Below are 17,812 nucleotides of genomic sequence, written 5' to 3'. Positions count from 1 at the left end.
TTATGGGTGCTTGAATGCTTATAGAAATAGGAAAAATAAACTGTTAATAAATCAGTATGTTGAATATTTATATCATTTGAGTCTAACTGAAGGATGCTGATCAATACAGAAAAACTTGTTTGAACTCCGAGACTGATTTTGAACAAGGAACAACTCACCAGTAAGTCGTGCAAGGGTATCTTCACTTTTGAAAGCATGATTTCACAATTGTACGCACGCCTATGATCTATCTGCAAAGGAGTTTGAAGTTATTCAAGTTTCCAAATCATTATCCTCGGAAACGAATTCGCTCCATAATTTTTATCTGGTTGAACAGAGGGTTAGGAAACAGCAGGAAAAATAATCCTCCGATTGCATCAAGAAGACAGCAAAGTTAATATCATAATAGGTATGGGGTAGTAAGGGATGCTGCAAAAGGTCAATTTGTAACATGCAATGTTGGCTCGTCAAACAAAAGAACAATAGAAAATTAATCACGAAAAGATCCATCATCAAATTTTGGTAGCAAAGAAAGACAAATATTTCATTGTAGATGTGATAAAAATGTGGACATATTACAAATTGCTTGTCTGGTACATAACAGGAGAATAATTAATTAATTAAAAATGGAAAATGTATTGAGTTATTATCAAGCAACGAATTCAGGATGTTTTTCGTTGGTAGTCTGATTTTCAAAAATCCACGTTCCTCGGTCTAAAGAGAAAATCAAGTGATAAACAAACTAATTATAATCTCTTACCGAGATATGAATGCAAACGCACGTCTAAAAAGGATTGGTATGACAACTTTATATCTTTTAAGCTACTTATTGGACATCAAGAATGAGGGCCGGTTCACTATATAACTTGTGGGAAATTCATCTAGGATATAGTGGCTCACAACAGTTTTTTCACAAACTACTTCCTGCACTAATAGAGTGTTGATTTATTTTGTCATGATTTCATATGAAACTTTAGTGTGAAAAATTTTGTCTGGCCTTTGCCAGTGCTGAGTGTTCTATGCTCTATGCAGTGATAAAACTATGTTCTTTTTCTTTTTCTTTTTCTTTTTTTGGCTCAATTGAATAATGTTCCGCAAGAGTTTGTCTCGTTAGACATTAGGAATAACTAATGATGCATTACCACAATCCTTGACATATTGCGAAATCAGGAGAAATAGAATGCAATAACTCACAGATTAATCAAGAGCAGTTTCTAGTGTAAAGGGAAACTAGACAGTTGACGAGAAAACATCACACTGCACACTACGAAGGCAACAGTAATCTCAAATCAAGACAAGAACTTTCTAAAGAACATTTCAACGTAAAAAATTAAGAGAGAAAACTGAACATTCACGATCTAAGTTAAGAAACAACATCCACAGGATGAGAAAATGCAAAACACAGAAAAAATCATGAGTATTGCACGTATAAATTGATCCAAATGACGGTTCATTCAACCAATCAGAAAGGTCAAACCTATATTACAGTAAAATTATACCTAACTATTTTAAACAAAATTTGAGGACTAGTCATACGAGCAAAGGCATGAAGAACATAAATCACCAGTTGCACTTTTTCAGATTTATTTGCCATTGAGCCTCGTGAACTAAGTTTTCTGCCTGAGCGCCCTTGATCAGGATTTGGAACTGCTGCAGAGAAGAGAGACTCAAGTTCTGAAATATCAATCTCAGGAGCCCTAGAAAAAACACATTTACGAAGTAAGAACAATATGATGACATGAGAATCCAAAACACACCCAGAGGAGGGGTGAAGTACAAAGTCATTCAATCTCAATCACTAGAGAAAGATACATACTTGGAAGCTTCACCAGATTTTTGTGTTTCTGCCCACAAGCTTCCTGAAACCGCCCTAGATAATTTTAGCCAATGCAGTGGCTTTAATTTCTTTGTTTGGTTATTCTTAGAAGTGAGAGTGCGTGACAGCAAAGATTTCCCTTTAACTGCAGGAGGAGTAATAGAAGGTGGCGGAGGAGATGGAGACCCAGGGAAACTACTAGCTCTAGTAGTCGTAGTCGTTACATTTGAAGCTTCTTTATAAGAATTGAGTGGAGGAGGGACCGAAGGAATGGAAGGTGCGTCTAAAGTAGGAAGACAACCATCTTTTGCAGAAAGAGCTGGGACAGGAGGTGGGGGTGGGGGAGACATCGAAGATGGTCCCTTCCTAGAATGAAATGGAGGAGGTGGAGGAGGACGACCTCCTCTTATCGATGAACTCTCACCGGGAGACATTGGAGGAGGTGGAGGTGGAGGAGGTGTAGATCTTTTGGCTGAGCCATCCATCATAGGCGAGGCTAAGGGAGGTGGAGGTGGAGGTGGAGGAGTTGGAGGAGCAACTACAGAACCTAAATGTTCCTTCATCGGGGAAATTGGAGGATGTGGTGGAGGTGGAGGTGGAGGTGGACCGGGTACACATCTAGTGGCTGAACCATCCATCATAGGCATGGCTAAAGGAGGTGGAGGTGGAGGTTGAGGAGGAGTTAGAGTTGGAGTTGGAGGAGCAACTAAAGAACCTAAATGTTCCTTTAGAGTCGAAATTGGAACAGGGGTTCGAGGTGGATGTAGGGGTAGGCGCCCACCTCTATCAGATAAGATCTCATTTGGAAGGACTAAAGGAGGTGGAGGTGGAGGTGGTGGACTAGGTGGAGGTTTTGTAGCCAAATTATTCATCAATAGTGGGGTAATTGAAAGGGGAGGTAGAGATAATGGCTCAAAACCGGAGGATGAATGATCCATTGGAGGATCATTGGAATTGTGACGACCTGATATAGAAACCGAATCTTCCTTCAATGGAACAGATACATGAGATGCAATTTTAAGAGTAACATATGTTGTCCAAGTACAAGAAAAATGAGGAGATGGTGGTGGTGGTGGAGGTTCAGTTTTGGTTCTTTGAATATTATTTGGAACAAATGAATGGGATACTGGAAGAGTAGAAACGACTCTGTCACATATCACTGCATCTTCAGTAGAGGAAGAATGATTAGAAGATCGAGGTAGAGGTGGTGGTGGTAGTGGTGGTGGTGGAAGGGATACAGCCCTAGAAACTTTAGCCATTTCTTCAGCTGAATGAGGAGGTGTCAGTGTAAGAGATCTAAAAATCATGGCGCTATCATCACTCATAGGACTTCGAGTAGAAGAAAGGGATAAATCACCCGCAACTGTAGTGTCATCCTTTGAAAGTGGAGTTGAAACACTGGGCATCTCTGGGGACCAAAGAGGAGGACCAACCCCACTTTGGACTTCTATCCTATCCTCCAAAGATGGAGTAAGAGGAGGTGGCGGCGTTGTCGGACTGACTCGAGATTGTCCAGGACCAACAACAAGATCATTTGTAGGTGAAATTGGAGAAGTTGAAAAAAAGGTGTTAGAAGACATTATCTCAGTTTCAGTTAGACAAGGACCTGCTCTAGCAATATCAATTACACGAGCATCAGAACCAAGCTGTTTAGTGTGTAAGAGATGCAAAGTTTTGACAGTTGATGTGAGCGGAGTTGGTTCTCCTGGAGGAACTGGTGTTGGCTTGGTGAATATTACTGCCTCAATTTTATTTGCTTGGGGATCAGCCTGCTTAAGCACATCTATATTTGAGGACACTTGGGGAGAAAAGTTACTCTGCTTATCTGAAGTTAAATTTGTTGGGCTCTCAGCACTATATTCTTGCATGGCAGGATGGTGATTTTCTGGAGACTTTTCTGAATGAGAACAAGCTTCAATGACAGCATTTGATAAAGATAAATTCTGGAGAACTTCAACAGCGGCATCTCCTTTTGGTACCAACCAATCCACACTATTAAACATCTCCTGGACTTTAGCAAATGCCTCCAATGGAAGCCCATCTTTCTCTTCAAAACAGGAAAATTCCAGAGGAACTGTGGAAGCAGCAGCATCCATCTCAGAGAAAATAACCTTTTTCCAAAAATGATTGGTATAATCACATTTATGACTTATTCGGAGTTAGAACGTATTTTTAGCATCTATTGAAAATGAGCAAAAAAAAAACATACCTCTGCCCTAAAGTCTCTAGGGAATCGATCCTTAGCATCCCACAATATGTCAATTTCATCCCGGTTGAGTATTAAAATATTTGACCTAATAAAAGCTGTATTGAACATGACTCGGAACATCATCTCTTCTCTCTCCATGTCATCATGCAAATTGATGCACTCCAACACAACATCACCTTGGATGTGGCAATTGATATCAAGCTTAATTAATTCACATTCTGCCTGAAAATAACCCAATGACAGAGGCTGAAATACCAAAATTCCAGGAACTTGTAAACACGGACATGCACACAAAGATAAACACTAATGTGAGTAAACATGCCCAAAGACACTCACTGTATTAATAACACTAACAGTATACCAACAAATAGAGTACTTGCGCATGTATATACATGCAAAATAGGGAGAAGGAGAAAAGGGAGGGGGTAGAAGAAATCCTACCCTTTCCCTTATATTCAAGATTGTAAACCAAATGAAGAAAGGAATTTTATTGGAAGTTAAAATGTGGTGTGTGTTCCTGATACAAGTGCAGAGATACACGACACAAACTATTACTTCTAAAAAGCCTATAAAAAAACTTCGTTAACAATAACTTCAGCATTTTAACCTCAATGAAGAACAATAAAAGCCTACATGTTCATTACAGGAAAAGGAAATCTCAATCCACTGATTCAAACACGAAAAAACTCCAATACTTTGTCGCTTTCTTCAAACTACACGTGGATATGCATGAACGAGTACTTGAATTTCAAGAAAATTGCACCACCGTGTTTTATTTCATAATAAAACAGCATCTTTTTCATACTTCCAGTCTCCATTGCTTTTCGGTTCTCAATTTTGGATTATAATCGCCAGAAGTTATTCAAATAACTGAGAACTATAGAATAATCTTACATGAGTGATAGGCTTGGAACAATCATAATCAAAGTGGTTAAAAAGAAAAGAAAATCTTAGTATTCAAATGATTTAAGGGAGATTTTTATTCAACAGAGAATCCCCAATCCTCATAGAGCTAAGGCAGTGACTCACATCATAACACAAGTTGTATTTTGATTGACCTCTGATGCAACACATAACCAGAAACAATGACAGAGAGAGGAGTGGCTTTCTCCTTGTACTTTAATATAGTTATCGTATTTTAATGAAAATCGAGCTTTTTAACTGCCATCCTTCACTCACTTATTGTACTTTTGCCAAATATGAATACCAACACATCAGAGTTCACCAGCTATAATGAATTTTTGTTTCCCCTCTTCCATTTGTTATTCAGAAGTCCCATTTAGTTCTCAAATAAATGGGATTTTTTACCTTTAAAGCTCATACTGTACATGAACTATGGCCAAGTTTATCATTCCATGTTGTTCACACAACTAATAAATGTGGTCTCAATTGAGCTCTTACTATCTAAATAATCCACAATGTTACTCCTACAATCTTTCGAACTAAAATACATTCAAGTATCCACAATCTAGCATTTTGGAAAGTCTCTTGAGCATATTGAATTGCCAGCACCCAGTCATTTTGAATAACTGAATTCATTAGCTCAATACTTGTGTTATTACATTTCTTGTCTCATTAAAATACACTTGACTCACCTGCTGCAGGAGTTATAAATCAGAGCATGTTGTTAACAATGGACTATATTATATATATCCATGTATGCTATGGCTTTGTTGTTCTAGTTTATAATTCTGTCCATTTGATCAGTGTAAACCTTTACCAAAGTACAGTTTATAGATTTTATCATCCATTTTAAGTTCAAGAACTACTTATAGTTGGACAATCCTGGATAAATGGATCTGTCTTCCTGCTAAGTCAATCAAATAATTTCTGAGGTGATCAAACACACACATGCACATATTTGGTCAACCAACAACATACACGATTGTGACAAAATGTAAGAGTTCACCTGCTTATAGTGTCGAACAACTCTACTCTTTTTTGGAGTTGAAAATAGAACCTTGGGTGTACGATCGGAAACAAGAAAAGGATCTTGTCCATATAAACGAAATATTGGTCTGCAGCCACCCTCGCCATCAAAATTAGGAATCATTCTAATGATGACACAATCCATGGTGAGTGCCCTGTCTAAAGGGGGCCATTCTGCAGCAATATTCCTCCTTGACACGTATTGCAAGTAGCGTAACTGAGAAGGAATAGGATTCAGCGGGGACAAGTAGTGCAAAAGCTCCTGAGGAGCTTGCTTGTACACCATGTCCAAGGTCTTATGCTCCCCGCTATACTGCTTTTTATAGATCAATAATGCAGCCAACATGAAAGCCAAAACTGGCCAACCACCAAGTTCACAGTGTGTGAGAAGCAGATTATGCAGCCCAAGTGATAGCCAGCTTTCACTCGAACGGAGAAAGTGGTGGATCATCTCCATTGGGAGCAATGGGCATCCTTCGTACTGCCGAGGGTACTCCATTATAGTCATATCATATTCTGACAAAGCATTTGCCATCTGACCTTGGGTCTCCCCCTCTCGGAAGTTGAAAACTAGAATAGAGGCATCAGGATAGTGCTCCCTAAGTTGCGTCATTATTCCTCCCACATATTGCTTGTAATTTTGTTCTTCCCAAGCGTTGGAGGTAAAGCAATCATCAAATACTGTATAAATGATAAATGCCACAGGCACACCTTAGGCTCTTCAAATTGAATACAAAATTCATTGCAATTTGTTTATAAGCAACAATCTTTGAAGATATAAGACATGTTGTAAACTAACTAAAAAGTACTTCATTGTCTCCCACAATAATATTCATATTTCAATCATCGTGCTATGCATGATAATGACACCGTTCCACCGAACAAGATATCAATTTTTACTTACCACATTTCATCAATTCCATGCATCAAGTTTCAGCAGCTAACAAGGATTTCTATTGCTTTCTACTGCTGCTCAACCGCGCATCAAGAGTTTTACATTGCATAATGTAAATTCACTCACCGATTTGACATCATAAATTCAAAATTTACTAGTTTAGATGCTTAATTAGAGAGCGACACATGCATTTGACTTATTATTTACACGTCATATGTAGAGTCAAGCACACTTGTATCATAAAATCCACGTATTTAGAGCGACAATTTCACATGTCACAACCTATGGTCAACTCCCATGCATATATCCATAAAGCTAAGACAAACATCTACACCACTTGAGCAATAGGTGCCTATTAGTAGTCCACAATCACCACAGTCAAATTTAATTACCTTAATCCGTAGAACACCAATATGTAACTACATTTTGCTTAGCATCAACTGCTGTAGACAAAAAGGAGGACAATACCTTCACTCCCATAGCACCAGGCCACGTCGGGAAACTATGTTTACAAACTCTTGTTTTTTTTTAATTATTAATCGTGCCTCTTCCAAAGCCCATTTTTTCACTACCCGTACCCAATTATTCAAAAGTAAAGCTAAACTAACCCATAAATACAACTCATCATCTCCTTACTCAAAGTATGTCGAAATTGAAAAAACCACGCTTTCGAGAAAATAGCAACAAAACCTTTCCAAAACTAATTTCCATAAACATGCACGGCTTAAACGAAATAACCAAAAACAAAAATAGCTAAATATAGAAAAATGGAGACAGAGTCACAGCGCACCGTATACTTTCTCGCAGATCTCAAGAAGTCCATCCGGCGGCTTCCGGTAAAACAATTTACGAAACAATGCCATTCCTTAACACCACTTAACTCTTCCCCTCTCCCTACACAAACACACACACACACACATAAATGTAATTGTATACGCACACCTGACACTATGAAATTAGATCAATAGCTGAGAAAATTTAAATAAAAGATTGCAAATTTCTATTTTGTTTATCGTGGGGTTCGGTTTTCTTGAAGCTATGGGAAAGCTCCGGCGATTTCTTCAGATGAATTTATCGAATTGATTAAACAGCCGACTCGGAGAATGGGAGATAGGATGCCACGTAAGCACGTGTAGAATCCAAACAACGGCGTGAGTCACCAAGAAGATTAACTAATTTATTGCAATAAATAAATATTTCGGCTGGTTAATTTTTTTATTATTTATTTGACTTTATTCTTTTAATATTAATATTTTCTCTCGAAGGTCATTTGTTTTTTAATTCTCTCGAAATTTGAAAACTACGATTGAAACTTACACTCCACAAACTTTGGAAAAAAACTATCTCGATTTTAATTTTTTCCTCTTTAAATTATTATGTATTGTTAAATTAAACTATAAAATTAACGGCAATGACTAATTATTTACATTTTTAATTTTTAGAGATCAAAAGTATTAGCTATAAATTTTTTTAAGAAACGATAATTTTTTTAAAATTTATATCACAAATAATTAAATGAGATCGTAAAAAAACTAATTACAATTAAATATTACGAAAATAGACATAAACCTATAGGAGTATGACTCAAACCATGCGAAATAAGATCTTTCTAAAGTCAAATTTCATTGGCAGTCTTTTTTTAAATTTTATCCATGAATGTTAAGACAATTGATATTTTCATTATGACAAAAACTTGTGTGAGACGATCTCACGGGTCGTATTTTATGAGACGAATATCTTATTTTGGTCATCCATGAAAAATTATTACTTTTTATGCTAAGGCATAGTTTGGTACACATGATAGGATAAACATGTGATATATAATATAAGGATAAGGTAAAGATAAATAAGATGCATGATATTATATTTAATGTTTGGTATGATTTTAATAAAAGTGATTAAATTTATATAATAGATTGTAATGACAAAATTAACCTTATGGACATTCCACCGAGAAATCCCAAACAAACTCAACGAGATGCTTGGACACACAAATGCCAAAACAAAAACAACGAGAACATGCGTTTGAAACTAACAAAATTAATGCCAATTAAATGTTATGCACCAATTAGATGTTTAGTCATAGATTAATTATTAATTAATGGTTCTGAGTAGATGCAATTTTTTTAATGATGCCATGAATGACGAGGTCATCTAATAAATGCAAAAAAAAAACGCATCGACCATCAATTAACAGACACGAAATAGCACGCATTAAATATCAAATAAAGAACAAACTGAGTAATATCAATACCAACTCGTATATTTTGTCAAGTAAATTATACTTTTGGTGTGATATATAATATAAAGATAAGTTAAGGATAGATAAAATGTAGGATATTATATTTAATGTTTGGTATGATTTTAATAAGAGTGATTAAATTTATATATTAGATCGTAATGACAAAATTAACATTATCATAATAAATTTTATAATTTCAAAGTTGTTGTTTGAGTTCATATTTCTTATATGTTCATGTGCCGACAGTGTTTGCATGATTTATTTATTTTTACCTAATTTTATATATTATATAAATATGATAATTGAGCTTTTGATTTTGTGAATAAAGTCAAATATCAATTTTTAAGATTAATCGAGTGATGCTAATAATTTTATTGAGATTTATAAAAATCATTTATATAATAATCTCGAGTTCATTTATATAATTATCATATTATATAACATATAAAAGTAAATAAAATATTTATTTGATTTTAATTTTATATTAAGATTGAAAGACATGTGATTTTTATCAGAGGAAACTTTAAATATTTATAAAAATTATTTATATAATTATCTCTAGTTCAAAACACCATTATTTTGATAATATATAAAAATAAATAAAAATATTTGATATGGTTTATGATTTTTATATATTGAAGGCAATTAAGTAATTTGTGGTGTTTTTTATCATTAAATTAAAATTATCACGTCTTATCAAAAGGATATTTTATCTTTGTATAAAATTATTTATCACGGGATCATGGGCTTTCAAAAAAATTACCAAACATGAGATAAAGAAGATTATTTATCAATCAATCTCTTATATAGTGTATCAAACTATACTTTGTTTTTAAGTACAAATTGACTAATGAGTTATTAACGTAGCATTGTATCCAAGTTTGCCACGAGTATCCGTTTTCAATCCTTTTTTTTTTTTTTGCTAGAATCGAGAATATTGTAATTTATATATTCGAACAATTGAATCCTCGAAAGACTTTTAAATATGTCAAAAGAAGTCACATGTTTATATCCATGTATGTGCAATTATTCTTATTATTATTATTAAAAAAAGAAACAATATTTATTTTTTTAATTCAACTTTATTTTTTAATCGAATAACACTAGGGGAAGTTGGTGAAAAATCCTCAATCAAAATATTTCTTTGGGTTCACTCCCTACCCACAAAATTGTGGTACTATGTCATACAAAATGTGGTACACTTCATGTGGAAATGTGGTACACTTCATGTGAAAATGTGGTATTAAAAAAGTACCCAAGAACTGAACACAAAAAAAATCGACGGCCGAGGACTGAAGGTAAATTTTGTTAGAGTAGATGCCCTGTAAGCCAACTGTTGGCTAGGGAATTTATTGACTCAGTTGTAATAAACAATCTTTATTTTAATATAATTTACTTTTTAATGGTTTTGTTGTACTTTATCTGTATACACATGCAAGCAGCATAGATAAAGTCCTTGATTATGCTTTAATACAAATGAATCGTAATTCGATGTTGAAACTCATTTGTAAACACTGCAAATTCTAAATTCGTTCCTAGTCGATTCAGCCGCCTAAAACAGGGATAAAGGTCGCTCGAGCTCGAGACTAGCATCTGTGATGTTGTGTATTGCGTTTCTTGGTAAGGGCATAGAGATGTCCAAACATACAGATGGGTAGTCATATGATGATTATACTGAACAATCCTCCCTCGGACTTTCCAAGTGGTTATCATTCATCGAGAGGATAAGTCCGTGGTTATGATTGTACACCATTAGTCCTTACGACCCGGGACAACACTGAGGCTCTATATGCTAGGGCTGTGCTTTGACTCGTTTACCGGCTCCAGGAGAGTCATCAGGTGGCGAGGTTGGGTATAGTTGCGACACATATAGGAGCCAGTGCATTGTAGTCGGGGATTCACCGCTCACCTACGGGTGTGGATATCCTATGTGATCTGATGTAATAATAGTGCATGGAATCTCTGGCCAGAATATGGGATGTACGTTAGAGAAAGAGTTCTCCAATAGTACACGCGATGCCACTATTATAGTTGTCACATAGTTATCGAATTAATATGCAACCCTCGATGAACCAATGGTTGCAGATTCGATCGGGATATATGAGATGTAGGGTCCGTACTGTACGTTAATCATTATCGACTGGTTCTTGTCGGCACTATCAGTGATACCTAGGGGATCATGGAGCGATGCTACTAGACGCTCTTACCATGATCCGATTGGTGCAATCAGAAATGAGTTCTGACATTCTTGATCAAGGTGTTGATGAAAAGAATGGGGCTAACTAGGGTAAGCTCGAATAAGAATAAGTGTTATTCTGAATCACAAAGAGTTGTGAACCCACGGCTAGCTGTATCCCTGAACCATTGAGGGTCACATAAGTACTGGATCATTTATTCCCGTTGAGAGAATAAATTCAAGTAGTTGAATTTATATATTATAGTAAATTCAAGGAGTTGAATTTATGATAATTAAATTTTGAGAAAATAAATTCAAGGAGTTGAATTTATAAAACTTGAGAATTTAATTTATTAAACTCAAAAGTTGAGTTTATTGAATATTAAATTTTGGAGGTAATAAAATTCAAGTAGTTGAATTTATAATAAATTCAAATGTTGAATTTATAATGGATTTAATTTAATAAATTCAAATGTTGAATTTATAAATGATTTAAATTAAATGTAATGAGTGTATGTATTATGGGCTTGTAAGAGTACAAGACCAACATACAAATTATTAAGGTTTTTAATTGAACTTTAAAAGATTAATTAATTAATTAAACTAGTTGGACTAGAATAATTAATTGATTAAGCCCATTAAGTAATTAATTTATTAATAGGCCCTAAGCTTATATATATGTGTATTAGGCTTAGGGTTGATAAGAATTCATTCATAATTTTTCTAAAAACCTCTCCTCTCCTCTCAAAAGAATTTCGACCACCTTGAAGTAAATAGTTTGAGCCGTCTCTCAAATATTTTCTCCTACGCAAAATCTCTTCCATATTTTCTAGTGCAAATTGGAAGAGGAATAAATCATCTAGTCGTGGACCTGATTAGAAGGGAACAAGCTTTTGAAGAAAGTTAGTAGGGATTTCATCAAGAGCTATCTCCGCTAAACCCGGAATAGTTGGAGCCATGTGATTAATTCACCTAAGGTATGAAATTCCAACGCCCTATGAATGTTTATGATAAAACCATACGAGTGACCAAATATAAACATATTTTGATTGTCAAAATAAAATAAAATTTTAAACTTCCGCTGCGTTTGGACACATAGAAAACCGAGATCCAACAAATTTTCTTATAAAACTACGAAGTACGAGGATGAGCAAAATCTGCAAGAAAAAGTTGAAAAGGAGGTCATCTTTTTGATCCACGTCAGTCAAAACTCATGGCTCTGTCAGCTCTTATTGGTAGGGTAAATTTGCAATCAGTACCTAAAATGATTAAGTTTGTGTTTTAGTACCTGGAGAGAGAATATTTTTGAAAAAATACCAAGAGTACCCTTATTCTCTAATTTTATTTTAATTGATCCCCGCGTTTTCGAAATGGTATCAGAGCCTAAGATTAATTTATTTCAAACACAAAATTTATTGTTACAAAGAAACGAAATGTTTGAGGAGGAGAATTTCGAAAATTATGAATCCGAACTTTTGTTCGAGAAAAATAATTTACAAGAATTATTCCAATATTTTGGAATANATTTTCTTATAAAACTACGAAGTACGAGGATGAGCAAAATCTGCAAGAAAAAGTTGAAAAGGAGGTCATCTTTTTGATCCACGTCAGTCAAAACTCATGGCTCTGTCAGCTCTTATTGGTAGGGTAAATTTGCAATCAGTACCTAAAATGATTAAGTTTGTGTTTTAGTACCTGGAGAGAGAATATTTTTGAAAAAATACCAAGAGTACCCTTATTCTCTAATTTTATTTTAATTGATCCCCGCGTTTTCGAAATGGTATCAGAGCCTAAGATTAATTTATTTCAAACACAAAATTTATTGTTACAAAGAAACGAAATGTTTGAGGAGGAGAATTTCGAAAATTATGAATCCGAACTTTTGTTCGAGAAAAATAATTTACAAGAATTATTCCAATATTTTGGAATATAAACAAGGGAATCTAACTACTGTTAGATATCAGAAACAGAAAGGGAAGCATCAGAACCCTCAGGTAAACTTATGATTCAATCTAATAAGTTTATGGAAATTATACCAGATTCTTCTAAGCTCTCTTTAGATCTTAGAGAAATTCAGAAAACAGTACAAAACTATGGCAATATGCTATATTTTGTACCACAACGAGTTGAAAAAATCCTTGAAAACCAGGAAGAAATTCTTGGAATATTAAAGGATATTCAAACAAGAATTCAGAAACTAGAACAACAACCAAGTTCTAGTAAAAGATCTTCAGGAGGATGGTTACCACCATCATTTGGTACTGAACCTTTGTTACATCAACAAGGAAAGGCCAGAGTGGTGTCAAAACCTTTGACTGAAGAAGAGAAGATGATCAATCTAATTAAGTCTGTCTCAGAAAAGAAATTAATCTGATGACAACTTTAGAAAGGATTGGTCTGGATGATCTACAAGAACTTGCGGAATCTTTCGCAAATCTCAAAGTTGTAGATCTAAAGATGAACACAGCAGGAGGTGAAACACCTGCTATAACCTGGTCATCTTCACAGGAACTACCAAGGGAAAGTGTGGGATCTCAAAATATACACATGAGAGAATCTCAGACTGATTTCCATACTGGTGGAGGTTCACACCCTGCGGGAACAAGGACAAGGAGAAATCAAATTCCCTTGCACCAAACCCCCTATGGGAAAACTGTTTTAGATCCTATACATCCTTACGGGGTTATGCTTAACCTTGATGTATTAGATTTCAAAAACAGAGAAGAACTCATAGATGATTGGACATCTGCTATGAGAATTGCAGCAGGAACACTTGATCTCAACAGAGAAGGATTCATTAAACTCCTAGAAATGAGTCTTATGGGATCAGTGAAAATTGCTTGGGACATGACTTCGGTGGAAACTAAAGAGTCGGTCCTAGCTGGAGAATCTCTAAGCGAGATAGCTGGAAGAATGGCTACCCTATTTAAAGCACAATTTATAGGGGTAGACTATTTTAATAGTCAAGACACAGAGAAGAGGAAGAAATATACTCAAGCTCTGTATAGTCTTGAATTACATGACATCTGTTTAGTGGATGAATACATTATGTTATTCACCAAATATAGATGGAATTCAGGAGTCGAAGAAGATACAGCTATGCAGCTTTTCTTCGCAAAAATGCCCAGTCCCTGGAGAGAAATGCTCATAAGGGAATATGTACCTGGAAATCCAGATACATTGGCACGAAGAGCTTCTTTCCTTAAAGGAAAATTGGCGGAATGGTGCCATTTGGCAGCATTACAAAAGAATTACAAACGATTAAGGGGTATTAATAAACGTACGCCTTTGTGTTGTAAAGAAAATGATCTTCCAACAATTATTGGAAGTAAACCACAAAAGCATAAAAGGAAAAGTTTTAGGACTCATCCTTATGCTAGAGGGGGAAGGAGTTCTTGGAAACCAAGAACAATATGGTCTAGACAAAAAGCCAGATCTTATAAATCTGGACAAAGAAGCGGACCATCAAGAAGTAGGATATCCTCCCAGGCATCGAGTACATCTCGGAGCACAGGAAGAACACCTACAAAGAAAACTTTCAGAAGGGCTCATACACGAGCTAATGAGAGTTTTAAGGACTGTAATTGCTGGACATGTGGAGCAAGAGGACATATCTCGACTAACTGTCCAGAAAATGAAAAAAGAGGTATTAAACGCTTCGATCCAACTCCGGATATTGAAGAAGCAGTTTATTACCAAGATCTTATTCAGGTATACCGATTTGAGGACATTGCCTCAGATGAGAGTATATATGAAGAAGAAGAAGTTTTAAGTCAGGGAGAATCCGATGGAACTGAATCGGAATCTGACTGAAAACGAGGTGTTTCGACACGAAACACATGAGGATTTGTCTGGGTTCTTTAGCCAGACAACAATATCTAATAACATGGTTCAAAGAATCATGAAAGAAAATCCTAGTCTACAGAGATACCAAGGATTCTCTGCAGGACAGGTAGAAAAGTTCTTAGGAAATCTTGGCCTAAGAAACAGAAAGCATCATCTAATCTATAAAGTCTCCAGAAGGGAAATGGCAATCCCAATGGAACTTACGGGAAATAGAATGGAGATGCAATTAATTCCTTCTGAAGAAATAAAGGAGGAATTACAAAAACTCAAGATCGAAGTAGCAAGGACTATGTCCTGGATTCATATTGGAGCAATCCAAATTATGATAAAAGCTACTTTCAAAGAAGGTATTGATTCACCCATTGATATTGCTATATGCGATAAAAGAATGGGGAACCTTCAAGATTCAGTACTGGGAACTATCTCAGGAAATCTCTGTGCAGGAAAGATTGTAGGAGTTATCTATCCACGGATAGCTTACAACCTGGCAGATCGAGATTTTAGCCGAGCCTTGACATTACATCAAAATTTCAAGGAGAAAAGGCTAATGAAGGAAGGTAATAGACCATATTCTATTACCTATCAAATCTCATATGCTTTATCTAATACACATCATTCAGAGTTGTTTATTAGAAATGAGTTTATTGAGATACCAGAAATATTTGGAAAAGTTGCTCAGGCAATTTATCCAGAACGAGTTGAGTTTCCGGTAATACAGGAAACAGATATCCAAATACAAGACAAACCGATTCTACAAAGGAATCAAAGTCTTAGATTGGAATCAAGAAGACTATCTTTTCAAGGAGATAGGATTACAAGCTACAGATGGGGAAAAACCCCTGTTCAAGAAATCCAACATGAGCTAAAAAGTTTTTCAACAATAGGAAAGCTTAGATGCCCAGAAGGGTGGAAGGAAGTCGAAATAGTATTTGATATTACGAAACAAAGGAATCAATTTCCTTGTAATACCATCTACTATTTAGAACAACCTATGATAGGAACTTACCAAGGAATGATCCAAGTTGGAGAATTGGAAGTTCATATCACAGGAAGTCCAGGAAAAGAATCAGATCAACTGATTCTTGGACTAGAGTTTCTTGAGGAACATAAACCTTGGAAACGTCTAGAGTATGGAATGGAGTTTATGGCAGAAGATAAGATGTGGAAAATCCAATGACCACAAGTCCATTCTCCATATACGTTCCAGTCGGAATGTTATATGAACAATATAAGGCAGAATATTTTGCTGCTTATATTGATTCAGGTGCTGGTATTTGTACAGCAAAACGAGGAGTTTTTCCAACAAGTTTGGAAGAAGAATTACCAAAGATTGCTGGAAGAGATTTTTCCAGAAGAATCTTAATCTTATGTAAAGGGATTAAGATGACTGAAATAATGATTGGCGGTGCTGGGCAAACACCTTGGTATAAGGTGAAGACACCACCAATTTATTTTCATGATACAGGAGCTGACATTTTACTAGGAAACAATTTCCTACAAATGTTCAAATCCTATACTCAAGAAAATGAGACAAGAAAATTAGTGTTTACAACTCCTTGTAACCACAAAATCATAGTCCAGAGACTAAGAGAGGCATTTTACAGAAAATTGCCAATCCAGTTTCGCAGCAAGCGTGGTGATTCAGGACAACTTCTGAACCCAAAAATGAAAGATTCTAGAAGGTTTGGAGAAACAATGCTCCAGTTAAGAGCAGATAAAGAACTCCAACCAGAAGAGATAGAATGCCTTAAGATAGCTCTACATAAAAATGAAGTAGAGTTTGAATCTAAGGTATCCCTGGAAGATGTCAAGAAGAGGATCAAGGAAAATTATAATGAAGATCCCTTGGCATGGTGGGACAGAAATCAACTCAAAGCTTGCCTTAAAATTAAGGAAGGCAAAGAGTATGAATTTGTCCGCTGCAAGCCTATCCCAATGAATATCATTGACCAAAGGGATATGCAGATTATAATCAAGGAACATTTGGACCTTGGATTAATCAAAGCAGGAATGTCACCATATAGTAGTCCAGGTTTTCTGGTAAGGAATCATGGTGAGATAAAACGAGGAAAACCCAGATTAGTTATTAATTATCAAGAAATTAATAAGATTCTGGAGTTTGATGGGTATTTTATACCTAGTAGAGAACATCTAATAAGTTGCATACGCAACGCCAAGATATTCTCTAAGTTCGACTGTAAGTCTGGATTTTACCAGATTAGGATGCAAGAAGAAAGTAAGAAATTCACAGCTTTCTCTACACCTCAGGGACATTATATTTGGGAAGTATTACCAATGGGATTGGCTAATTCACCCCAGATATTTCAAAGAAAAATGGATAATCTTTTTAAAGATTATTTTAAGTTTATGTTTGTTTATATTGATGATGTTTTAATAGCATCTAAAGATATGAATGAACATGTTAAGCATTTGGAGATTTTCTCCAATGTCTGTAAAAAAGAAGGACTGGTCTTATCTGAAAAGAAAGCAGTCATTGCAACAAGGAAGATTGAATTCCTCGGAATTGAAATCGATGAATCAGGAATTATTCTGCAAGAACACATAGTGGAAAAAGTGCAGAATTTTCCAGAAAGACTCAACGACAAGAAGCAACTTCAAAGTTTTTTAGGAGTTGTTAATTTTGCTGGGATGTTTATTAAAAACCTAGCAAAACACAGGAAAGTCTTTAGTCCATTATTGAAAAAAGATGCTAGATTTAT

The 17,812-nt window shown here is 35.4% G+C and overlaps 1 protein-coding gene across 6 annotated transcripts in view; it reads right to left on the bottom strand.

Annotated features, from left to right (window-relative positions):
* The window catches only part of LOC140971315 (formin-like protein 18), a 33,263-nt gene that overhangs the window by 10,215 nt on the left and 5,236 nt on the right, over nucleotides 1-17,812 (bottom strand). The window contains exons 1-7 of one of the 6 annotated variants that reach the window (XM_073433529.1): nucleotides 7,619-7,996; nucleotides 5,914-6,614; nucleotides 4,005-4,226; nucleotides 3,153-3,906; nucleotides 1,796-3,062; nucleotides 1,544-1,676; nucleotides 159-230 (exon numbers count right to left, since the gene is read on the bottom strand). In XM_073433529.1, coding sequence (XP_073289630.1) covers nucleotides 159-230; nucleotides 1,544-1,676; nucleotides 1,796-3,062; nucleotides 3,153-3,906; nucleotides 4,005-4,226; nucleotides 5,914-6,614; nucleotides 7,619-7,691 — 3,222 coding nt within the window. In that variant the 5' untranslated portion in view covers nucleotides 7,692-7,996. Of the gene's footprint in view, nucleotides 1-158; nucleotides 231-1,543; nucleotides 1,677-1,795; nucleotides 3,907-4,004; nucleotides 4,227-5,913; nucleotides 6,615-6,732; nucleotides 7,554-7,618; nucleotides 7,998-17,812 lie in introns of those variants that run through there. The other 5 variants (XM_073433527.1, XM_073433530.1, XM_073433526.1 and 2 more) reach the window with 5 other exon arrangements.

The sequence above is a fragment of the Primulina huaijiensis genome, chromosome 2 (genome assembly GCF_012295235.1).
Source record: "Primulina huaijiensis isolate GDHJ02 chromosome 2, ASM1229523v2, whole genome shotgun sequence".
In the NCBI taxonomy this organism is placed as follows: Eukaryota; Viridiplantae; Streptophyta; class Magnoliopsida; order Lamiales; family Gesneriaceae; genus Primulina; species Primulina huaijiensis.
The sequence above is the reverse complement of the archived record's forward strand: the minus strand, read 5'-3'. Positions and strand labels throughout refer to the sequence as shown.